This window comes from Peromyscus maniculatus, chromosome 23, assembly GCF_049852395.1.
Source record: "Peromyscus maniculatus bairdii isolate BWxNUB_F1_BW_parent chromosome 23, HU_Pman_BW_mat_3.1, whole genome shotgun sequence".
Taxonomy (NCBI): Eukaryota; Metazoa; Chordata; class Mammalia; order Rodentia; family Cricetidae; genus Peromyscus; species Peromyscus maniculatus.
In genome coordinates, this window is record NC_134874.1 from 41,476,498 (window position 1) to 41,502,469 (window position 25,972).

At 37.8% G+C, this 25,972-nt stretch overlaps 1 protein-coding gene and 1 pseudogene across 4 annotated transcripts in view; both read left to right on the top strand.

Moving 5' to 3' along the window:
* LOC102925065 (cytochrome P450 3A13-like) overlaps positions 1–25,972 on the top strand; it is a 133,182-nt gene that overhangs the window by 81,332 nt on the left and 25,878 nt on the right. For all 3 annotated transcript variants that reach the window (XM_076560630.1, XM_076560631.1, XM_076560629.1), the window contains 2 exons: positions 5,751–5,803; positions 7,539–7,638. In XM_076560630.1, the coding sequence (XP_076416745.1) occupies positions 5,751–5,803; positions 7,539–7,638 (153 nt within the window). The remainder of the gene's footprint in view (positions 1–5,750; positions 5,804–7,538; positions 7,639–25,972) is intronic.
* Positions 17,976–25,964, top strand: LOC121826585 (protein yippee-like 1 pseudogene; annotated as a pseudogene). Its single transcript, XR_013047671.1, has 2 exons — positions 17,976–19,222; positions 19,337–25,964. The product of XR_013047671.1 is annotated as a protein yippee-like 1 pseudogene (transcript).

Genomic DNA, 25,972 nt, shown 5'->3' on the forward strand with positions numbered 1-25,972 from the left:
CAAAAAATGTAGTTAAAATAAAATATAGAATTTTTTTTTTAGTAAAAGCCTGATGTAGTTCAATAAGAACGCATTGTCCAATGTCACCATACTTAAAGTGTCATTAGGTTGCACAGGAACCACAGCAAAGGAAGACAGTTAAAGTAAAAGAAGGCTCCCATGAGCAAAGACATCTACACACTTGGTGAGGATGGAAGTATCACATGTAATTTTGAAGTGATCCGTCTTTCTTTAACAGAGGGACTCTCAGTCAGTTATGTGTATGGAGGGTTAAGACAAGCAGTGAGGTCAAATATAAAATGATATGCATACCATGGTTAGTCATTTTCTCTAAAAATTCCATAGGTCACCCCATTATCTAGGACAGTGGCTCACAGCCTAATGTCCTGTTCCTCTGAAGACAGTGTAAATAAACAGTGGCCAATGAGAGGATTCTAGGAAGTTATCTTCATCCAGACCAGGTGAGCACCACTAAGACCACTAAGACAAGTCAACCAGCTCCTCAGATCATCCATTCAGAGGCAAGAAGTACTTTAGAATCATGGAGTAAGCCACTCAAGTGGAATTCCATTCTAAATCAGGGCACAGGAAAATCACTGCATTCTTGGAAATGTCCATCCAATGGGGTAACCTATGGGTGATCAGAATGATGAATAATTTGATGATGCTTGATTTTTGAGCCCACGTGGACCCTTGAACCATAAGCTTTGCCTCTCACTTACCTGAGAAGATCATAGGCATACTGTTCCATTAATGACAAATAGGAATAATTTATGATATAACAATATAGTTAAAGTGAGTAGTGCCAGGTGCCACAGGTAAAACATCGGCATTGTAAAATAGAAAGCACGCCATTAGTAAATTCTCTAGTAGGCAGGTCTTCCCATGTGACTGGATGGACCAAAGCGAGTGTAAGTAATACAGACTGTGGGGTGTTTACTCACCAACCCACACCTCCCCAGAGTTTTCTTGAGTGCTAGCAGCAGGAAATATTAGATAGAAGGATTTATAGCAGAGAATCTTGTGGAGATAAACAGATAGAAAATAAAGGATAGCCTCGAGAGGGCCTGGAACCTTTTCCAATGGGCCCCAACTGTCTCTGCCCCAGGGTATTTCTAGAGACGCCAAGGGGTGAAGCAAAAGACCTCCCCCCAGCACAGCCAAGTGCAGACCATCCCAGACACCTACACTCAGGCCTGTGGTCCTAATCATCCTCCTCTATTCAGACCTGCTGGGTAAAGCCACGAGGAACCTGAAAATGGGCTCCCACAACAGGCCTGGTAGACTTCTGCACTTTCCACACGTGTGGCGGAAATTAAGACCAAAATTGCTAAAATAAATTGAACGTGAATAACAGGCTTCCATGTCTTCTTGACCACTCAAATTCCTTCTACAATGAGATGTTTAATCTGTCCCCAACTTGTAAGTGGCCCCTACTATACCAGGTGGACTGCAAGGAGTGAAATAGACTGCATTCTTCCTTCAATCTCATCATCCTCTGCATCCTTAGCTTCTGTCACCTGTACCACAGCAGATGCCTTCATAGCCTGGGAATACAAGACAAGGCACTTCAGGACCCAGTATGATCTATTAGCTTCCTGTAGGAAAATACAAACATCCTCTCCTCTACCTGAGCACAAGGTCAGGATCACACCATTCCCATATATCAGGAACTTTGCCAAAAGTTCTCCTTCTTGAGCATGTCTACTCATAAATGCCCTGCTCTAGCTAATCCTTTTTGTTCTGTTCTCAAAAAGAATTAAAAAGTACAATTAAGATTTGTAGAAGTAAAAAGGTATATGTACTCCCACTTTTTATTTTTTCAAGAAAAATTTTAATAGAACCATGTGCAATTTCTCATCTTTGAGGAATACAGGAGAGGCCAGTTTTACGTATAATACATAATGAAGAACAAAATTCCTTAAAGGCATCAGAAGTGTATGCTGGAGCACTAAATTTTTTTAAAAATGCTTTGGAAGCATCAGCTATAAAAAAAAAAACAAAAAACAAAAAACAAAAGATTACAGCACTGAGTAATCTAATGCTTACCAGTTTTTCCAGTTAATAGAATAGACATGAGGAGGAACCCAGAATAAATGTCATACTAACATAAATGTATTTGAGGCTGCCAAAAAATTGAAATGCCTATAATATCCATCTGACATAAGATGGTAAGCACTGGAGATTTTCATCATAACAAGAAGAGGGCAGACAGGTTACACAAGCAGAAAGGTTACAATTTGTCATGCTTGATCTCTAGATAACTGTAAATGGGGCTGAGGCACAGCACAGTGCTGATGGTAAATCGCATGAGTCAATAGCTAGCTTAAACCAAGCAGTCTCAGCAACCATCTGAATAAAATAAGCAGCAGCTAGATCTACAGCTTGATTCCCCTTTTCCAAATGATCAGGAAGACTGTAGTGTTCTTGAAAGTATTGGAGAAATTAAGAAGCCTCCTGGTTCTGACAGTTGTTTGGCATTTCTTCATCCTCAGTCTGTTTTATAAGAGCACCAGGAAGTATTTGAGCATCTTACATGACATATAAACTGTCAGAGTGTTTAGAGGTTGAGGCAATGCAAAAGAAATCTACATTCTGGGAAGACTTAGTTGAAACATTCAACGTATGATGAGTTACTTCTTGAAGTATAACTTTAGGCACCCCAAAAGGCTCTCACCAAGGAACACATATCTATTTCTGGGATTGTGTACATAATACAAAGTGTTGGGATAACTAGAGAGTAGTGTTGGAAAATTTGAATTAAAGGATCTTCAAGATATTAAGTACAAAGCTGGCCCATAAGATCAAATAGAGCTACCTCTCAAGAGTCAGTGAAGGCACAAAGTGAATCATGTTGTGAAGAGGCAAAGGGGTTAACTATCTTGTCAGTTTATCGTGAAATAACTTGATGGGCTTGAGGACATCTATTTTCTAGATAATTTGAGCAAGAATTTTATAATAAGAAGTCAAGATGCAGCTGGCATCAGTGGGCAGAAATATCCAATCTATAGGTCCCCTAGGTTGCAAGAGTGTTCCAGAATAATATATAGGAGTACCTAACAGTATAGGAGACAGAAGAAGCTTTGTGCCAATATTGGTCAACTGTGCATGAGTGATGATTAGATGTACTGATTGTAAGGTGTTTGACCCTCAGGAATAAGCTTTCTAGAAGAGGGGTCATTATCTCCTCTTAATAGGGAAAAATAGAGAGTCAAATCATTTGTAGTATGTTTCAGGGAAGGTCTAAGCCAATTAATATCTCCTAGCATTTTTTGAAAATCAATAAATGTTAGCAGTTACATCTGGGTCTTTGTGGACAAATGGAAAGGTTTTATAATATGACCTAAATAAGAAAATGGAGCTGTAACCTACAATTTTTCTGAGAAAATTTTCAGTTGAGTCTGTTGTAAGTGATGCTGGAATGTGATAAATAACTGAGTAATTAAATTTTCAGTAGGTGCTGAAATCACCTAGATAATAAATCAACTAGGTAATAAATAATCATGAGAGAAGGGTACTTTTTTCTAACTGGGAGTAAGGTTTGAGCAATAAATTGCTGACACAAGTTGGGGCTATTAGCCATACCATGTAGTAGCAGCTTCTATTGATCTTTCATAATGAGTTTCTGAAAACTAGAGGAAGGAAGGCTAAAAGCTAAATGAGGAGGATCCTGAGGAGGATGGGGCTTTTGACTCAGTTAGACAAATAGGAGCCAATTCAGGTGATCTTATAACTTCACCAGCAAAAAAGAAATTTCTCCTCATCTTCTGGTATATCATGAAGTGAAAGTAATTCAAGAAATTAAGCTACCTAATCATCCTCAGAGCCTTTTACCTGATTTTTTGACATCTTATTTTTATCTTATATTCCCCAGTTTGATTTGAGTATATTGGCTAGATCTACAGGTGTGCTGAATTGCAAATGAATCATATACAAGCTATGAGTATACACAATCATGTATAAAATTCCACAGCACAAACCCAAAATAGTCAACTTATGAGACCCTCATAGGTGATAATCTTTCTTTAAACTTCCACCTACATGTTTCCATACCTTTAAATTTACAGAACCTTATTCAGGGAACTAAGGGCATATTTTTTTATGAAAGTAAAGAATTTATCTAAGTACCATAGTGATACATGTCAAAGTATAAGTAGATGAAGCATATGAATGAAAAGAGATTGTTCTTTAGAATCTTTTTCCTCCCATGTTTTACTCTCAGCTATTCTTCCATTCTTTCTTACAAGTCCCCAAGTCTGACACTTTTTTTACATTTAGCACATTAACACTCATTCTTGGTGATTTCTAGTAATCGTGAGCCCTGCATTGAGTACCAAATTACAAGAACTGGGGGGAATGAGGATTACAAAGGGGAAGGTGGTGAGATGTTTCGGAGGAATATGTAAGAGACTAAAGAAGACATGTTGCTGAGACCTGGAGGTCTTGCATAATATGATGAATTATATCAGAATTTTATCAGGCACCATAGCTTTTCACATGCTGTTTGTAAAGGAGAAAAGGCCAAGGTCAGCACACAGCTAAATCATACAATGTTGGCAAAAAGAAAACAGGATACCTCTGACACAGATGCATCAGGATTGAACCACAGCCCAGGAAAAAGTCAAATCCCCAAGAAACTACAACCTTCCCTCTTTTCAGGCACTGGCTCAAGCCCTAGATTGGACTTTTCCAAATCTGTTCCTGGACAAGAAGTAATGTTCCCTTTGTAATTTCATTAGGGTCTCAGAAAGTGCTTTGGCTCATTCTGCTTTAAATACTAGGCAAAGAATTCTACACACTGGGCTCTGTCACCTGCCTGGAGACACAGTTTCATATAATTGACATTCACAGTGGGTGAATATGGAATTCTCTTCTGTAAAATGCTTGCTTAGAATGGAAAAAGCCCTAGACTTGATCCCAGCACCATATAAACTGGACATGGGGGCACACATCAGCAACCCTGCACTCAGGAGGATCAGAATTCAAGGTCAGTCTTAGATGCACAGAGAGTTTGAGTCCAGGCTGAGTTACTTAGGATTCTACCCACCAAAATTACAATTGCCGCTTAATGATTACATGCATTTTTTTCCCAGAGTTCAGAGGTGAAAGATCAAAACGACCATCAATTTTAAGTTTTCTTTATGTGAGGCAGCATATCCTCATGTTTCCATGTTGAACAGGGACACTAGAAGGCAAAATCATACGCCTCTATTTCCTTGTTCTTTTTAATTTAATATTATGAAAGGCAACTATGTAAATCTAATATGCTATATAAATGAATGTTGTCTTCAACTTCCTGACTATACTGAAATCCTGGAGAAGTCATCAAGTGAGTGAAAGAGGCTGTGAGCAGTGAGAAGCAAAGAGATTTTGTAAATTCATGGCTATATCCTGACTATTGTTGCCCGCAGGTATCTAAGGAGGGGAAAAGACAGTGTTCCAAGATTTCAGAGTCAAAACAAAACCAGAGACCTTTCAAAGATAAAGACAGCTGCTACTTTTAATAGAGAAGGAACGTTTTTGGAATGTATAATATCCAAAAAGGAAACCATGAATATCTTTAAATTCCTAGGTGAAGTGTCTTCTGTATTTTCTTTTCTCTCAGAGAATGTGGAAAGATTCCCATTAATTGCTTGGTCAGAAAATTAAATAATGAGCCTGATGTTCTGGGATTTGAGTCATTTGTTTACAGTTTGGTGGGCAATATAAGTAGAAAAATAATGATTTTTCATTTTCTTTTCTTTTCCCAGGGAATATCAAAATATGATATAGAATGCCATAAAAAGTATGGAAATATGTGGGGGTGAGTATTCTGCAAATGTCCAATATGTAGATTTGTTATGATGTGACACCAAACTGCATTGGAGAGCTTTTTCAGTCCAGAGTTAATTGAGTCACATTTGCCTGTTTTAAGGTGTCTGAAAGCCTGTCTTGCCAAGGGTTCCACAAGTATGTTGTTGCCCACAGTCTGAATTAAGATGAGGACATTGCAGACATAAATTGTCTGCATCCTTTGATGTTCCAGAGACACCTAGCCTTAATTTAACCCAATGTCTTATAAGGGTTACTGCCTTCATTTATTCTCTCTTAAGACTTTTAAAAATTGTAAGATTGTGTTAATTCAGATGCATGTAATATGTGCTCGTAAATTCAGGAGAGTGTCACCGGGCAGTGGTGGCGCATGCCTTTAATCCCAGCACTCGGGAGGCAGAGGCAGGCAGATCTCTGTGAGTTCCAGGCCAGCCTGGTCTACAGAGTGAGATCCAGGAAAGGCACAAAGCTACACAGAGAAACCCCGTCTCGAAAAAACAAAAACAAAATTCAGGAGTGTCCCCTGCCCACACTGATTTACACTTAGATAAAAGCAAAAGTAATTTTATTAAAAAAATATTTCCAGTAAATATGGACTTTTCAAAGGTAGGCTAAGGGAAAAATAAGCATATTTGTAATTATTTTTGTTTAATTTAATGTGTATATAAAGAATGGTTTTTTATTTTTATTACTTCAACTTTTGTTTGAAGTTATAATATAATTGCATCCTTTCTCCTTTCCCTTTCCTCCTTCAAATACATACTCTGGTTTTCATTAATTGTTGTTACATGACTGTATATATAAGTGCATTTATATTCATAAGTATGACCTATTCAGTCTGCAAATGTTTTTTGTTCATATGTTGTCAGGGCTGATCTTGTGGAATCGGGTAGCGAGTTTGTGTGCTCTTCCCTGGGGAAGACCATTCTCTCATTCTCAGTCATCCTTACCACTTGTATTTCTTTCTATAGGTTTGAGGCATCCTGGGCCTTCCCCCATTGCTTACTTTTTAGAGACCAGGTCTCAATATATCCAACGTTGGTCTGGAATTCGCTATGAGTCCATATTGACCTAGAAGTCACTGTCTTCCTTATCTGCCTCCTGACTACTTGTCTTAGATTTCCGCAATTCCAAACTTTGTTGAATTTTCTTTTACTTTTCAATTCTTGTTACATTTTATACAAGGCATTGACTTTTTAACAAGAATGTGTATATGGTTATTTCCTCTCAACACATGCTAATCACTTTGAAGAAAAGGTGATGGTTGTGTTATAACATGCTGTTGACTTCTGAGCTTGTTTCATTAATTATTTTGTGTGATGGTAGAGCCAATTGGGAATTTGTCTAGAAGCTAAGAAGAAGTGACATCACTATGCTATGTGCTACAAGCAAGGTGCAATAGGTTCTACCTCTTCATCTCTTCTCATCCATCATCAGAAACCATAGTACTAATCACAGGGTCTGCTGAGCTGACATGGTCAGTAAGAACATGTGACACAAAGCCATGGGCATGTTGTGCTGCATTTCTAAGGGCTCTAAAGAAAAGTTCCTTGAAACATTACTGCTTGTCAATTGTTAATAATTTGCCCTTAGGGGCAGTAAGGTAGCAGTGAATAAAAACTTGGTATTCTTACAGAAGACTAAGGTTCAGTTCACAGAAGTATGTGTTATAGAACCAGAGGTAACATCAGTATCAAAATGTAATCATCTCTGTTTTCCCAATACAGGCTATATGAAGGGCTGCTCCCTGTGCTGATAATCACAGAACCAGATATGATCAAGAATGTGCTAGTGAAAGAATTTTATTCTGTCTTCACAAATCGACATGTAGGTATTCCTTTTTAAAAAAAAACATTTAAAAATGTTTGGTGAGGATTATACACACCAAACATGTTATACATAGGAATATATATGTATAAAAGTATGTATACGTGTATTCAATAACAATTATTGATACAACAAGGCATGGATATGAAAAAGAGAAGGAAGGTGTATATGGAAGTGTTTGGAAGGGAGAAATGTTATAATTACATTATAATTTCAAATATAAAAAAATAAAATGTAAGTCTTCACTTAAAAAATATTCTATGATCCCACATAGTCTAGCAGTAAGGATTCCTGGTTTTTGCTCAGGGGGCCTAGCTTCCACTCCCAGTATAAGAGCATCTTTCAAAAAAAATCAGCCAGGCTGCATTGCTGCTCACCTTTGAGCACAGCACACAGGTGGATCTTTGCGAGTTTGAGCCCAGCCTGGTCTACAAACCAAGTTCCAGGACAGCCAGGGTTACACAGAGGAACCCTGTCTTGTAAAGCAAAAACAAAACAAAAAAAACATTATCATGAGAGGCTGGAGATGTTGCCAAGTGGTAGATTAACCTGACCCAGTGTTCAATCTCCAGCACCAAAAAAATGAATAAACATTTTATTATGAAATTAGTATGTATTCACAAAATTTTGAAACAATGTACAAGGCATTCTATGTATCTTCATGCTGTTTTATTCAGGTTGGGGGTGTCAACCTTTCCTTAGGAGAAATTGTCAGCACTCAGAGATAAACAAAAATCTTCTTTCATTGGTTCACAACCATTGCTGAATAGACCCAAACTTGCTGTCTAAGTGGGTATTCATGGTGGTCACTTCTCAAGGGGGAAGAGCAAAAGTGACCCTGGTCAGCAAGGAATGGACAAGCAGAGTCACAAAGCAGAAGTCAGTAGTTCATTTTAGCTGCTCTGCTGTCTCAGGGCAGAGACTGGTTGTTACTGTCTCCTTATACTCTTGTCACCCCATAGTCCCTAAGGAAGCTTGGTAATCATAATTAAGGTTAAAGTTGGTGATTTCCTTTCTCCTTCAGTTTTTCCTAGGCAGTTCATTATTTATTTTATGTGGCAGTGTGTTTAGGCTTGATTAGTAAGTGTCAGTGGTTGCATTCAAACTCAGTTAGGTCTGATGACAAAGCTAAGATAATTTATCCACATTTATATACCTCCTTGTATAAACAGCTTAGAATGATACAGACTCTGCATCCCGAGTGCTGGGATTAAAGACATGCACCACCACCACCCAGCTGTATTTTTTGTCTTAGCCATTCTGACAGGCATAAGATGGTATTTCAGGGTCATGTTGATTTGCATTTCCCTGATGACTAATGATTTTGAACATTTCCTTAAATGTCTTTTGACCATTTGAGATTCTTTTGCTGAGAATTCTCAGTTTAGCCCTGTAAACCATTTTTTAATTGGATTATTTGTATTTTGCTATCATATATATATATATATATATATATATATATATATATATATATGGATGGATGTAGATGTAACCAACCATCTTATTAAATAAGAAACACAGAACCATTGTAAAGAAGAAAGCCAAGAGCTCAGAGCTCAGAGCTAAAACCTTACCCTTCCTCCTGCGGTGGTCCTACCTCTCCAAAAGAGACCTACTTCCTGTGTGTTTGTCTTTATATAGTCTTCCTGTTCTGCCTTCTCATTGGTTGTAAACCCAAACACATGACTGCCTCGTCACTGCCTGTATGTACAGCCCTCCAGGTCTTCTATGGTATTCAGAATAAAGGTGTGTGTCTCCAATGCTGGCTGTATCCTTGACCACACAGAGATCTTCCTAGCTCTTCTACCAAGTGCTGGGATTAAAGGCATGTGCCATGAACGCCCAGCTCTGCTATGGCTTGCTATTAGCTCTGACCTCCAATCAACTTTATTTATTAACATACAATTAAAATAATATTTCAGTACAAATAAAATACCACCATATTTCCCCTTTTCTATTTTAATAAAAAAAAAGCTAAAGGTTATAACTAACAAAAGAAAAACTATATACAAAAGTACAACTATATATAATATATACAAGTAATAAATACCTAAACAATGTCTAGTCGATTTGTATTTGACAAATTCAGAGAAAGTAATTTCATTATCTATCCTATTTTGGTAAGGCCAAAAGGTATCTAATTCACTTTCTATCCTAATTAATCTTCAACTATAAGTAACTAACCTTCAACTATAACTAACTAATCTTCAACTCCCTCAGAGACCCAAGAAGGAAATAATATTAGCTAACAGAAATAAAAACAGGAAGTGCATGCAAGCAACTTCCAAAAAATTTGTGAGTTGACAGAAACAGCCAGCTGCCTGGACAGTCACCTGAGGTTTCTCTGCAGTGCTGGGGCATCATCTTCAGCCTATAGGCTTAGCATATCTGACAGACTCATTTGTGAAGTAGGATGTACACAAGGTCAACAGCTCAACCTCACATTGGGCGAGAGCAATCCATGTACCAGAAACACCTGAATTCCACTAGTGTCCTGTCATGATTCAGGATTTTAAATTCTGGAAATTGTTGACAGTTTTTAAATTCAGCTGTCCATTCTTCTTGGCTGTGTATATATGGCTTCATCTCAGCATCCCCTTCTTCTCCACATTCCTCTATTAAATGCCAGTCTACTATTGAGAGGCATGAGCTCAGTTACTCTTCAAGAATAACTGTTTCAGCTGCTGTTCCATTGCACATGATAAGACATCAGCCCACTGCCTGTTCAGCTGCCTTAGAAGAAAAGGGCACTGCACCTTTTCTGGATTGCGAAGGCCACTTCAGGGATGGTGCCATATTGTCCTGGCCTCAGAAGATGCCTTTTGATAAAGCCATAACCAAACTTGTTTTGGCAAGAATCAGTAGTCCTTTGTTTCGTGTTCTGTCTCTCCATTTTGTCTTGTTGATTCGAGGATACTTTGTTGTCCAGTGGCTAACATTTGCCACAATGAAAGTTAACTCCATATGCAGTTTCTTCAATGTCCATATTTTCTCTGAAGTAAATTGGTACTGCCAGGAGCCAACATGTCTCAAAAAAGAAAAGTTTTCACCCTGAATTAAGTGTTATTTGACAAGAACACTGCTTTTAAAAATCTTACTGGGTTCTAATAAATTAAAAGTTAAACTTGAAAAAAAAAGAAAAATTTTCTAAGTTATTAAAACATTTTAAATGCCATATTCTGTAGATCTCTGAAGGGTTTGAAGATGACCTGTCTAAAACATATCCGCTCAATTTTTAAAACATATCTTAATGCCGGGCAGTGGTGGCACACGCCTTTAATCCCACACTCAGGAGGCAGAGGCAGGCAGATCTCTGTGAGATCAAGGCCAGCCTGGTCTCCAAAGCGAGTTCCAGGAAAGGAGCAAAGCTACACAGAGAAACCCTGTCTCGAAAAGCCAAAAAATAAAAAATAAAATAAAATAAAACATATCTTATATGACTACAAGTTCTATTGTAATGTCTAACTACTAACTTTCATTTCTTTATATCCTAATAGTTGATAATAATAACATTCAAGGATCAGAAAATTCCATTACATTGTTAAATGAATGGTATGAATACAATTAGAAATATACATATAGCATTTTCTAACAATATCAAGTTCAAATTTGTATACAATATAAAACAATCCAATCCAATATAAAGTATTTAAAACTAGTAATTGTCTTTTTCTTTTCTCTCTTTTTTTTTAAACAAGAACCTTAAATCTAATCTCCTTTGCTTAACCTTTTTCCTAACCCTTGACAACAACTTGTAACCAACCCCCCCCAAACAATGAAAATTATCCCAGACCCAAAACCCATTAAAAAGACCAAAAAACCACATGCCCCACACCACCTCTTTGGGAATGTGGGCGTCGTATTCTTAAAATTGCTTCCTGCTGGGTATGGGTGAAGTTATCTTAATCCTGAAAGAAAAATTTTAGATGAATTGTCAAATTCTAGGAAAGGTAACTATATCCTTCATTATTATCCAGTCTGTGTATAATGCCAAAGTTCAGGTTTTATCTCTAGTGCTTATTGAAGTAGTCTTTGAGACTGGATCATCTCAGCTAGTCATCTCAAAATTGCTCTGAGCACTTTGTAGTTCAAAGCTGATCTGTCTGTAGATGATGTTTGTCAGCTTAGTGAAATTATTAATGTCCACGTGGAATTGTTGTTGTTGTGGGGCCCCATCTACTTCCCGGAGACTTCAGTTGATGTTAGGCCTGGCTGTGATTTCCTGCAGAAAACTGATAAGAGACTCGAACACAAAGACATATATATGCAGCTAATTGAAGCCTTTTTTCTAGAATTAGTTAGTATTCTATATGACCATTCATATTTTAACAAAGTTTAAAATGTATATATATATATATATATATATATATATATATATTAATCTTGTAAATTTTGTTATAAAATTTATACTTTAAGAAAAGTTTAAAGAATCAGAATAGAATCAAAGAGTTGAGATTAGTAATAGAATAGTCCCTTAATTAATTTGGCTTTTCTCCTGTCCCATAGCAGAAGATGGCTCTTTTCTTCTGGCATGATTTAGGGAGTTTGCATTTTCCTTTTAACAACATGCTTGAGTTTTAAAGAAGGAGAGAGCCATTCTCCAACTCCAAAGTCAGCTTTAAATTTTAATTGAACTGGGACTATTAGAAGACCAATAGTGTTAAATCTTTAGAGAAAAGCAGAAACAAACATTTAGGAAGACATAAAATTTTTTAGATAATATATACCCATACGCCATTTCACTCTGTTTGCTGGGATAAATGATTTATCCCTTTTCTTCAGTTGTCTCTTTTGTTCTGTGTTCTTCAGATTCCTTAACCTTCATTCTCCTAAAAGACAAAAACAAAAACCTTTCCCCAAGACTAATTTTGGGGATGTTCCTTTTTGGCAGGTTATTATCTGATTAAATAAAAAGGCATGTGTTACTGGTATAAGTTAGTTTAAATTGGATGTTCATGCTGGTTGATGAACTATTACCTCCTCTAATAAGAGGTTTCTCTTGTTCAAATCAAACCTTTATCAATTTTGATGGTACCCACAGCTTATCTTCTCCTGTAGAAACAAAAGCAAAAGCTCGTCCCCAATATAACACATATCCTGGTTTCCATTCTGAGGTCAGCACATCCTTAAAGTATGTAGTCTGATTTAATTCTGTAGTTTTTTCTATTATCCAGTGTCTCTCTGCAGCTGTTGTTCCTTTCTCATTGGCACTGAGAAAATCCAGAGTTAATAGAGCATTATGTAGTCTATTTCTGAGGGTTTTGTTACCCCTTTCTATTTATTTAGCATATCTTTTAGAGTTCTGTTTGATCTTTCTATAACTGCTTGACCTGTAGGATTATGTAGTATGCCTGTAATATGCTTTATATTGTAATAAGCAAAAAACTGTTTCATTTTAACAGAGACATATGATGGAGCATTGTCAGTTTTAATTTGCATAGGTATACCCATGATGGCCATAACTTCTGGCAAATGAGTGATTACAGAATCAGTTTTTTCAGAACTCAAAGCATTGCCCATTGAAATCCTGAATAAGTATCGATGGTATAGTGTACATATTTCAATTTTCCAAATTCTACAAAGTGAAACACATCCATCTGCCAGATTTCATTCCTCTGAGTACCCTTTGGGTTACATCCTGCTGGTAATGGCGTTTGATTGTAGAAGGAAAACTGTAGAACATTTCTTTACTATTTCTTTGGCTTGTTGCCAGGCTATGGAAACATCCTTTTTTAAATGTTTACTATTGACATGATGTTTTTAATAAAATTCTGAGGCCTCCAGCACATTTCCTATCAAGAATTTATGTCATCGTTGCCTTGTGCTAGAGGGCCTGGCAAACCAGTATGGGATTGGATGTGAGTTATATATAAAGGATGACTCCTTTTCTTGATTGTATCTTGTAACTGAATAAATAGTGAAGTTAATTCTGAAGCATCAGGGATATTCTGCAGTCTCAATATGTAACACCACTCTTTCAGCATAGTGAGGGTCAGTTACTATGTTGAGAAGTTCTGAAAAATCCATTAATACCAACACAATAGCATACAATTCTGACTTTTGAACTGAATTATAAGGACGTTGAAACACTTTACTTAAATTTTCTGATTTGTATCCTGCCTGTCCTTGTTTGTTGGATTCTGTATAAAATGTATGAACTCCAGATATGGGTTTTTCCCATACAATTCGAGACAAGATCCAATCAGCTCTTTTTATAAGATCAATTCTATCGCTTTTGGGATATTTGCTGTTAATTTCTCCCAAAAAATTGCTGCAAGCTCTTTGCCAAGGTTCACTTTCTGTCCATAATTTTTCAATGTCCTCCTTAATTAAAGGTATGACAATTTCTGCTGGGTCTATTCCTGCTAATTGACGAAGTCTCAATTTTCCTTTCCAAATCAAGTCAGATTTTTTTCCACATAAGTTTTTTTTTAATTTGGTTTATTTGGTAAAAATATCCATTCCAATATAATATCTTCCCTCTGCATTAATATTCCAGTAGGACAATGCCTAGAAAGTAAAATAACCAAAATGCAATCCAGCTTTGGATCAATACAATCCATGTGCCCTTCATGTACTTTCTTTTCTACCAAGGCCAATTCTTTCTCAGCTTCAGGTGATAATTCTCTTGGACTATTTAAGTCCTTGTCACCTAATAAGGTTTGGAACAAATTATTCAGTTCATCATTTTTTACCCCAACAATAGTTCTTAAATGAGAAATGTCTCCAAATAATCTTTGAAAGTCATTAAGAGTCTGTAGTCAATCTCTCCTAATTTGAACCTTTTGGGGTCTAATTTTTTGTAGCTCTATTTTATATCCTAAATAATTAATAGAATATCCTCTTTGTATCCTTTCAGGAGCAATTTGTATTCCCCAACAAGGCAAAATTTTCTTTACTTCTTCAAAGATTCTTTCTAAAGTATCTGCATTTGTGTCAGCTAGTAAAATATCATCCATATAATGATAAATTATAGATTTAGGAAATTTTTTACGTATCACTTCCAATGGCTGTTGTACAAAATATTGGCACAGAGTTGGGCTATTCAACATTCCCTGTGGAAGGACCCTCCATTGAAATCTTTTAACCGGTTGAGAATTATTATAAGTAGGTACTGTGGAAGCAAATCATTCTCTGTCTTTTTCTTGTAAGGGTATTGAAAAGAAACAGTCTTTTAAATCAATAACTATGAGAGGCCATCCTTTTGGTAACAGAGTAGGCAAAGGCATCCCAGATTGTAGAGAGCCCATTGGCTGAATTACTTTGTTAATTGCTCTAAGGTCTGTTACCATTTCACATTTACCATATTTCTTTTTAATAACAAATACAGGAGAATTCCAAGGGCTGGTTGATTCTTCAATATGTTGAGCATTTAACTGTTCTTCTACCAGCTCTTCTAAAGCCTGGAGTTTCTCTGTTGTTAAGGGCCATTGCTGAACCCATCCAGGCTTGTCTGTTAACCATTTTAAAGGTAGAGCTGTTGGTGTCTTGGGAAGATCATCAGTTGTTGTGCCCTGTTCTTGTATAATATGGATGGCTGGTGACCACTCATTAGAACAATATCTTCTAATATTTCTCTCAGAAACATGTGCTAATTTATGATTAGTTTCTGAGATTGGAGGGATTTTAATCTGAGTATTCCATTGTTGCAACAAGTCTCGACCCCACAGGTTCATAGCTATGTTAGCCACATATGGTTTTAAGTTTCCTCTCTGTCCTTCTGGACCTATACATTAGAGCCATCTTGCACTCTGTTTCACCTGAGATAATGTCCCAATTCCTAACATTTAAACGTTTACCTCCTGAAGAGGCCAAGTTGGATGCCAAAATTTTGGTGCAATTATGGTAACATCCACACCTGTGTCTACCAGACCAGACAACAAAACACCATTTATTTTTATTGTTAATTTTGGTCTTTGTTCATTAATAGAAGTTTGCCAAAAAAATTCTTTATGTTTTCTTCTGAATTTTCTATTCTCTCTGTTTCATCATCCTGAGCAGCATGATTTATTCCAATAGGCATTTGGTTATTTAATTGCTCTGAGTAAGGGTTTCCTCTACGGCTGCAGGAAAGGTTTGAACTGGATTTGCAATGGGGGCCTGCCTGAGGCCCCTCTGGGAGTTTCCTGAAGACTGAGGCAAAGGATTACCGTGTTTATTCCTTGTTGATCTACATTCGTTGGTCCAGTGTTTTCCCTTACCACACCTTCTGCATACTCCAGAAGGAAGGGGCATTCTGTTACCATTGTTCCTTGAAGAAACATTGTTTCTCAGAATGACCTGTTAACAATCCCTTTTCAAATGTCCTTGCTTTCCACATCCAAAACATCTAACATTCCTCAAACCTTTTAAAATTGCTTCTCCTACCCATATATCTTCATGGTCATGAGCCTCAACATTCACTGTGTCTATAATCCAATCTTCCAAAGGTACAGATCTTGCCTTTAACGGCCTGATTATTCTTTTGCATGCTGCATTTCCATTCTCAAAGGCCAAAGATTCAATTATTATCTTACTAGCTTCTGAATCTGGGACCAATCTCTTTACTGCTGAAGCCAGTCTTTGTAAAAAAAAAAAAAAAAAAAAAAAAAAAAATCTGTGAAAGATTCTTTTGGGCCTTGTATAACCTTTGTAAATGACTCAGTTTTTTTCCCTGGTTCCTCAACTCTGTCCCATGCATTCAAGGCTGCCATTCGACATAGAATTAGGGTTTGGACATCATATAAACATTGTGTTTGTACTGAAGCATATTGGCCTTCTCCAATAAGCTGATCCTGGCAAACTTGTATTCCTTTATCCCTCCATTGTTTTTCTATGTTTTTAGCCTCATCCTTGAGCCAAGTTAACCACTGAAGCCTTTGGCTGGGTTCCAGAACAGCTTGTGCCAGCTCCCACCAGTCCTGTGGTACAATCCCATTATATGTTGACCAAGAGTTTAACATTTGCTTTACATATGGGGAATGCGTGCCATAAGATACTATTGCCTCCTTAAACCTTTTTAAATCCAACATTTCAATTGGAGCCCAAATATTTTGTGTAGTCATTTGATTAGGCAAGTGTTGTACGGTTACAGGATATTTAAGGGTGACTGTGTGAAAATAGGCTTTCTTTCTGTAACCTTATGATCCCATCTTGAAACAACTTCATTGTTAATTTCTTCTGTCTGAATTTTTACAGGTTTAACAAGTTTTTTAAAGCTGTCATCCTGGCACTTCAATTGACTGTCTTTTTAAATAGTAAAATGAGGATAAGCATAGTAATAAACTGCATAATTTGATCAATATTAATCTTCTCATATAGTTGTTCCATTGTCAGACTGCCTAAAATTTGAAACAAAGCCCAATTTTCTTCCAATGTATACATAAAACCCATTTGTTTTTAAATGTGGAAAAAAAATCTCTTTTAAATAGTTTCTTTTAAAATATCTGATATGTTGTGACTTACCAAGTCTGCGTAGAACAGTAGAAATCCGAGGGAATTTCAAAACAGCCACCTAGTGTCAGAGGTGTTGAGAGAGAGAGAGAGAGAGAGAGAGAGAGAGAGAGAGAGAGAGAGAGAGAGAGAGAGAGAGAGAGAGAACGCAAGAAAGCATAGCCAGCTAAAGCTTAAATCCAGCCACGTGTTCCCTCTTGATCCGAGTCAAGCCTTGGCTCTGGCTTCCTTAAGCTCTGACCACATGTGGTGGCTTTACAGGCAGGGGCTCTGTTCGGCAGGGCAGGCCTGAGTTGTTTGTAGCACCAGCTTTAAGCAAGTAGCTCACAGTTAGTCTGGCCTGAGACCAAGCAGACCTGGGAACGGCCTAGGGAGCTGGCTGCCCTTGCGGGAAACCAGACCTGCCGCCAAGCCAAGCGGTTTTTAATGGATTCTTGTCACGTTGGGCGCCAAATGTAGATGTAACCAACCGTCTTATTAAATAAGAAACACAGAATCAACGTAAAGAAGAAAGCCAAGAGGTCAGAGCTCAGAGCTAATACATTACCCTTCCTCCTGCGGTGGTCCTACCTCTCCAAAAGAGACCTACTTCCTGTGTGTTTGTCTTTATATAGTCTTTCTGTTCTGCCTCGTCACTGCCTGTATGTACAGCCCTCCAGGTCTTCTATGGTATTGAGATTAAAGGTGTGTGTCTCCAATACTGGCTGTATCCTTGACCACACAGAGATCTACCTAGCTCTTCTACCAAGTGCTGGGATTAAAGGCATGCGCCATGAATGCCCAGCTCTGCTATGGCTTGCTATTAGCTCTGACCTCCAAGCAACTTTATTTATTAACATACAATTAAAATCACATTTCAGTACAAATAAAATACCACCATATATATATATATGGATGGATTCTTTATATATTTTTAGAGATCAGCCCTCTATCAGATGTGGGGTTGGTTAAGATCTTTTCCGATTCTGTGTGCTGCATTTTCGTCTTATTGACAGTGTCCTTCATATTGTAGAAGCTTCTCAGTTTCAAGAGATCCCATTTATTAATTGTTGCTCTCAGTGTCTGTGCTACTGGTATTATATTTAGGAAGTGGTGTCCTGTGCCAATGCATTCAAGGTTATTTCCCATTTTCTCTTCTATGAGATTCAGTATAACTGGATTTATGTTGAGGTCTTTGATCCATTTGGACTTGAGTTTTGTGCATGGAGATAGATATGGATATATTTGCATTCTTCTACATATAAATATCCAGTTATGCCAGCACCATTTGTTGAAGATGCTTTCTTTTTTCCATTGTACAGTTTTGGCTTCTTTGTCAAAAATCAGGTGTTCCTAGGTGTGTGGATTAATGTCAATGTCTTCAATTTGATTCCACTGATCACTGTGTCTGTTTTTATGCCAATACCAAGCTGTTTTTATTTTATAGCTCTATAGTAGAACTTCCTCTATTGTATAAGATTGTTTTGGCTATCCTTGGATTTTTTTGTTTTCCCATATGAAGTTGAGTATTGTTCTTTCAGCATCTGTGAAGAACTGCTTTGGGATTTTGATGGGGATTGCATTGAATCTGTAGGTTGCTTTTGGTAAGACTGCCATTTTCACTGTGTTGATCCTACCTGTCCATGAACATGGGAGATCTTTCAATCTTCTAATATGTTCTTCATTTTCTTTCTTCAAATATTTAAAGTTTTTGTCATTCAGGTCTTTCACTTGTTTGGTTAGAATTACCCCGAGATATTTTATGTTATTTTGTAAAAAGTGATGTTTCTCTAATTTCTTTCTCAGCCCATTTATCATTTTTATGTAGGAGGGCTACTGAGTTTTTTTAGTTAATCTTGTATCCTGCCACATTACTGAAGGAGTTTATCAGCTGTAGGAGTTCCTTGGTAGAATTTTTGGGGTCACTTATGTAGATTATCTTATTGCCTGCAAATAGTGAAAGTTTGACTTCTTCCTTTCCAATTTGTATCCACTTGATCTCATTTGGTTGTCTTATATCTCTAGCTAGAACTTTGACCACTTTATTGAATATATATGAAGAGAGTGAACAGCCTTGTCTTGTTCCTGATTTTACTGGAATCAACCTCAGTTTCTCACCATTGAGTTTGATATAGGCTGTTGGCTTGCTGTAAATTGCCTTTATTATGTTTAGGTATGTTCCTTGCATTCCTGACCTCTCCAAGACTTTTATCTTGAAGGAGTGTTAGATTTTGTCAAAGACTTTTTCAGCATCTAATGAGATAATCATGTGTTTATTTTCTTCCAGTTTGTTTATATGGAGGATTACATTTGACAGATTTCCATATGTTGAACCATCCTTGCATCCCTGGGATTAAGCCGACCTGATCATGGTGGATGATTTTTTTGATATGTTCTTGGATTCAGTTTGCTAGTATTTTTTTGAAAATTTTTGCATCAATGTTCATGAGGGAAATTGGTCTGTAATTCTCTTTCCTAGTTGTGTCTTTATGTGGTTTGTGTATCAGGGTAACTGTAGCCTCGTAAAAAGAGTTTGGTAATGTTCCTTCAGTTTCTATTGTATGGAACTAAGAGTATTGGTATTAGCTCTTCTTTGAAATTCTCATAGAATTCTGCACTGAAACCATCTGACTCTGAACTTGTTTTGGTTGGGAGACTTTTGATGACTATTTCTATTTCCTTAGGGGTTATAGGTCTATTTAAATTGTTTATCTGATCTTGATTTAATTTTGGTATGTGGTATCCAAAAACATCTTTTTTTTTTTTTTTGCATTTTCCAATTTTGTGGAGTACAGGCTTTTGAAGTATGACCTAATGATTCTTTGGATTTCCTAAATATCTGTTATTATACCCCCTTTTCATTTCTGATTTGGTTAATTTGGATATTCTCTCTCTGCTTTTTAGTTAGTTTGGACAAAGACTTGTCTATCTTGTTGATTTTCTCAAAGAACCAAATCTTTGTTTCATTGATTCTTTGTATTGCTCTCTTTGTTTCTATTTTATTGATTTTCAGCCCTCAATGTGGTTATTTCCTATCTTCTATTCCTCCTGGGTGTGTTTGCTTCTTTTTGTTCTAGAGCTTTCAAGTGTGCTGTTAAGTCATTAATGTGAGAGTTCTCCAACTTCTTTATGTAGGCCCTAGTGCTATGAATGTTTCTCTTAGCACTGCTTTCATAGTGCCTTATAAGTTTGGATATGTTGTGCTTTCATTTTCATTGAATTCTAGGACGTCTTTAATTTCTTTATTTATTTCTTCCTAGACCACTTAGTGATTCAGTTGAGTATTGTTCAGTTTCAATGAGTTTGTAGGCTTTCTGCATTTTGTATTGTTGAATTCTAGCTTTAAGCCATGGTGGTCTGATAAGATATAGGTGGTTATTCCAAATTTTTGCATCTGTTGAGATTAGTTTTGTTACCAGGTATGTGGTCAGTACTGGAGAAGGTTTCCTGTGGCACTGAAAAGAATGTATATGCTTTTGTGTTTGGGCAAAATGTTTTATAGATGTCTGTTAGGTCCATTGAAATCATAACATCTTTTAGTTCCCTTATTTCTCTGTTAAGTTTCAGTCTGGCAGATTTATCCATTGGTAAGAGTGGGGTGTTGAAGTGTCGCACTGCTAGTGTATGGGGTTTGTGTGTGATTTAAGCTTTAGTAATGTTTCCTCTACATATGTGGGTACCCTTGTATTTGGGGCATAAATGTTCAGAATTGAGGCTTCATTTTTGTGGATCTTTCCTGTGATGAATATGTAATGTCCTTCCCAATCTCTTTCGATTGATTTTAGTTTGAAGTCTATTTTATTAGATATTAGGATAGCTACACCAGCTTGCTTCTTAAGTCCATTTGATTGGAAAATCATTTCACAGCCTTTTACTCTGAGGTAGTATCTGTCTTTGAAGTTGAAGTGTGTTTCTTGTATGCAGCAGGAGGATTTGTATCCATTCTGTGAGCCTGTGTCTTTTTATAGTTAACTGAGTCCATTGATATTAAGGGATATAAATAGCCAGTGTTTGTTAATTCCTGATATTTTGAGGTGGTTGTGTGTATGTGTTTCCCTTCTTTGGGATTTGTTGATGTGAGATTATCTGTTGCCTGTATTTTGGTGGTTGCAGCTAGCTTCCTTGGGTTGGAGTTTTCCTTCTAGTACTTTCTGTAGGGCTGGATTTGTGGATATGTAATGTTTAATCTGGTTTTGAAATGATATATCTTGTTTTCTTCATCTACAGTGATTGAAAGCTTTTCTTTGTATAATAGTCTGGGCTGGCATCTGTGATTTCTTAGTATCTACAGAATGTCTGTTCAGGACTCTCTGGCTTTCAGAGTTTCCATTGAGTAGTCAGGTGTAATTCTGATAGGTCTGTCTTTATATGTTGCTTGACCTTTTTCTTTTGCTGCTCTTAATTTTCTTTCTTTATTCTGTATGTTTATGGTATTGGCTATTATGTGACAAGAGGACCTTTTTGTGGTCCAGTCTATTTGGTGTTCTATATGCTTTTTGTACCTTCCTAGGCATGTCTTTCTTTAGGTTAGGAAAGTTTTTTTTCTATAATTTCGTTGAATATACTTTCTGTGCCTTTCAGCTGGAATGCCTCTCCTTCTTCTATCCCTATTATTCTTAGGTTTGGATTTCTATGGTTTCCAAGATTTCCTGGATGTTTTGTATTAAAAATTAGCAACAACTCGTACGTGTTATTTTCCATTGTTTCTTTTGTCAGAGAGTCTGACTGAGCCATAGTTCCTCCAGTGCTGGCCCAGAGCTGAGGGACAAGCACCCAGCAGACATGGTAAAAATGACCAAGTCCAAAACTTTCCAAGCTTACCTGCCACACTGTCACAGACCTTACAGCTGTATCCACTGCAGAGCCCATCTTGTCAGTCACAATGATCTTATCTCCAAGTTCTTTCAGGGGAGTCAGGGAGGACCTCTTCAATTCTGTGGTGAATGTGGGCTGTGGCCCCACTGAGAAGAGAGTCCTTCTAACTAGGCTGCATGCAGTGGCCGACAAATACCGTGAGACCTGTAAGACTATACTCAGTGGAAATATGAACATACCTTTGAGAGCAGTCAGAAATACAAAGAAGGAAAATTTTATTATTGAATTTGCCCACATGATCAAAGACAATGGCTGGGAGTAAAGTGAAATGCTCCACTCCTGTCTGAATACGATTTTATGAAAGCTGAGTGTGATGAAGACCTGGCTTCTGGGGACAATACTTCTTGAACTTTAACTTCACAGGCCTAGGACAGCCCAGTTCAACAGTTGAAGGCCTCTCTGTAATCTGCTCACTTGGGTAAGGTGCCCCCAAATGAGGCCCCTTCATGTACATTGTTGTTTCTGGAAGTTTGCATTCTTTTTACAACTTCTTACATTCTATAGAGAGAGTTAACAACTGATGAAAAAAGATTGGTGGTCCTGCGGTGCCTGGCAATGCCCACTGCCATGCCCCTCCCCCAGTGCTTGAGTACCCGTGGTGCTATACAGCTACCTCCTTTTCTGGCTCTACTGCAACCCTCCTCCAATGTAGCTACAAGGGGACCAAGTCAACTTTCTCAGAGTCCAAAAAGGCAGCCTGCAAGATAGCTTGGGACGAGGGGTGTCTGGCACTAAAGGGGATCTTGAAACTGACTTTTAAGAAAGAAAATAGAAGCTGTTGCTGAAAACCTGTTATAAGTTGCCTTGTGGTGTAAATTCTACTTGGCTGAGTCTGTCCTTCAGTAACACAAAAACTAGAAAAGACAGAAATTAGTCACTTGAAATAATGGAACAATCAAGTAATTTGAAAAGCATCCTTGGGACTAAATAATAAAAAAAAAAATGATACGGATAGATTTGGGACATAGATAAAAACAGTTTCGGCCTTGGACTTCTCAAAAGCAAAGATGAGGGTAAATTTAGGATAAGGGAGTGTGAAAGACAAACCTAAAAGAAAGAGACTGAAGAGTCCCTGTCAGCCTGTGAAACAATGTCAGAGGATGATCTCTGAAGAGTAGCAGAGGTGGAACAAAGAGAAACAAGAGAATAACAAAGTTATCGGTTCCTGCTTCAAGGTTCCTGAAACCTTCCTCGGTGATGGTGATGGAGAGTACCCTGACAGTTGTGAGATGAAATAAACCTTTTCCTCTCCCCTCCCCCCCAAAAAAGAGAAAAATAGATTCTTCCCCACCCTTACCCCCACCAAACCAACCATCCCCTGCAACACTAGTGACCACCAGCGCCCTAAGCCCACTCTGCGCTGCTTGGGAACAAGTAAGGCCCTGATCTCCGGACTGAGCAGACCAGTTCTCTAGCCCCCAGGCCCCAGGGACACATTCCGTGCCCCTCCCCCAAACCAATACAGCCCCAGAGACCAGGCAGCTGCTTCTTCCCCGACCTCCTCATGAATCCAACCATCCCCTGTTGCACCAGTGACCACCAGTGCCATAAGCTCATCCTGCACCAGTTGGCAACAGATAAAGCCCCAATCTCTGGACTGGGCAGACCAGTTCTCCAGCCCCTAGGCCCCCAGGGGCACATTCTATGACCCTCCCCCCAAGCCATTGGAGCCCCAGGGACAGGACAACTGCCTCTTCTCCAGCCCCTTCGCCAAGCCAACCATCCCCTGTGGCACTAGTGACCACCAGAGCCATAAGCCCACCCTGCACAGGGGGGAACAGTGACCACCAGAGCTATATATAAGCTGCCTTCTGGAACAATTGGGAAGAAGAACAAACACAGGAGCCAGACACCCCATCTGGACCAACTGGTAGAAGAGTGACCTGGAGCCCCACCTGTTTGAATTAAAAGAAGAAATGGGTAGACGGCCGTGTAAGAACACATTAAACAACATAAAGAGTAACACAGTACCACCTGAGCCTAGTGATCTACAACAGCAAGACCCGAACATCCCAAAGCAGATGACCCAGAAGAAAATGACCTTAAAAACAACTTTATGAAGATGATAGAGACCCTAAAAGAGGAAATGAAAAATTCGCTTAAAGAAATGGAGGAAAAGAAAAACAAAAAAAATTGGAGGAAATCAAGAAATCTCTTATAGAAAGTCAAGAAACCCAAGAAAAAACAATCAAACAGGTGAAGGAAACAGTTCAAGACCTGAAAATTGAAACAGAAGCAATAAAGAAAACATAAGCTGAGGGAATTCAGGAAAAGGAAAATCTGAGTAAATGAACAGAAACTACAGAGGCAAGCATAACCAACAGAATACAAAAAATGGAAGAGAGAATCTCAGGCATTGAGGATATGATAGAGGAAACAGATTCATCAGCCAAAGAAAATGATAAATCCAATTTCCTTAATTTTTGATATATAATCTTTATTTCTTCCACATAATTATTAACATAACTTTAACATGGAAAAATTTCCATTTCCAGCAAATTCTGCATGCCTTTTAGTTTATCTTTTCCTCTCATTGCAATAGCTAGACACCAGGTTAAAATGTAGTTAAAGGTGTGAACAGATCTTTTAAAATGGTTTCTTAATGGGAAAACCAGGTTTTCTTAACAAAGTGAGGTACTGGATGAAGGCTTTGTTTGATGTAGCAGACCAGTTCTCTAGCATGGAGAGATACTAGTGATCTAGTGATGAGAGATCTAGCATGGAGAGATCTAGTGATGTTTGATGTTTGTATCACATGTATGAAATTTCCCTCTCACTATTAACATGTATTTATATGATTAGGAACTATTGAAATATTCCAAGTTAAAATCAAATATGGGCGCATATGGCAGAAGAAACTTTCCATTGGAGAAAGAAAATAATATTGCTCTTTTGCTTATATTTCAGTATAAACAATCAAGGAGAGGTATTTCCATGATATATGGTGGTGCTTAGGCTAATAATACCTAATCGCTCAGTATATGTGATAATTTAATAATTACTATATCATGTCACTTCTTTTCAAAATAGCTCAAGCTGAAGATACTTGTGAGTGCAAAACTGGTCTAAGGAAATGTTTGCCAATATAGCCCTCCTATATGTACCCTATGGTTCTCATTGCATTTTGGCTACTTGAAGCAAACCTAGACATAGTTAGGAAGAGAAACCTCAGTTGAGAAATGCCTCCATCAGCGTACTTATAGAAAGGCTGTGGGGCATTTTCTTAATTAGTGACTGTGCTCAACTCACTGTGGTTGGTGCCACCCCTGGGCAGTTAGTCCTGGGTTGTATTTGAAATCAGGCTGAGCAAACCATGGTGAGCAAGACAAAAGGGGCATTCCTCTAAAGCTTCTGCTTCAGTTCCTGCCTTCAGATTCCTGCCTTAAGTTCCTACCTTGACTTTTCTCAGTGACAGACTATGGCCTGAGAGTTGTAAGATTACTAAACCCTCTCCATCAGGAGTTGATTTTTTCCATGGTCTTTAGCGCAGCAATAGAAACCTAACTAAGAAACCAACTTTTTCTATACTGACTTGGAGAACAATTTGATCTACTACCTGTATATTCACGTAGAAAAGCAGTTTTGTTTTCTACGGAGAGAATCATATTGAAATGAAGATTGTAATATAACAACTTTATCCCACACAGGTGGTGTATGTATCTGTACTTTAACTTTGAGGCATTTTACATATTTTATTTATCACATATGTGTACCTGAATGTATGTATGTGTACTGCATGTGTGCAAGTACTCACAGAGAGAAGAGGTCATCAGACACCCAGAACTGGAGTTACTGGCAGTTGTGAACCACCTAAAGTAGCTGCTAAGAATTGAACCCGAGTCCTGTGCAAGAGGAGCAAGTAGTGTTAAACACTGAGCCATTGCTTCAGCCCTAGTTTGAGGAACTGTTACTGAGAGACTAGCATAAAACCTGCCCCTAGAAGAGGGTTAGTAGCTGTTAAGGAATGTTGTCTATTTCATACAGGTTTTATAACTGTTAGGATAACCAACCTAATGAAGAGCAAAATCTATTTTTCTTGATATTGTAG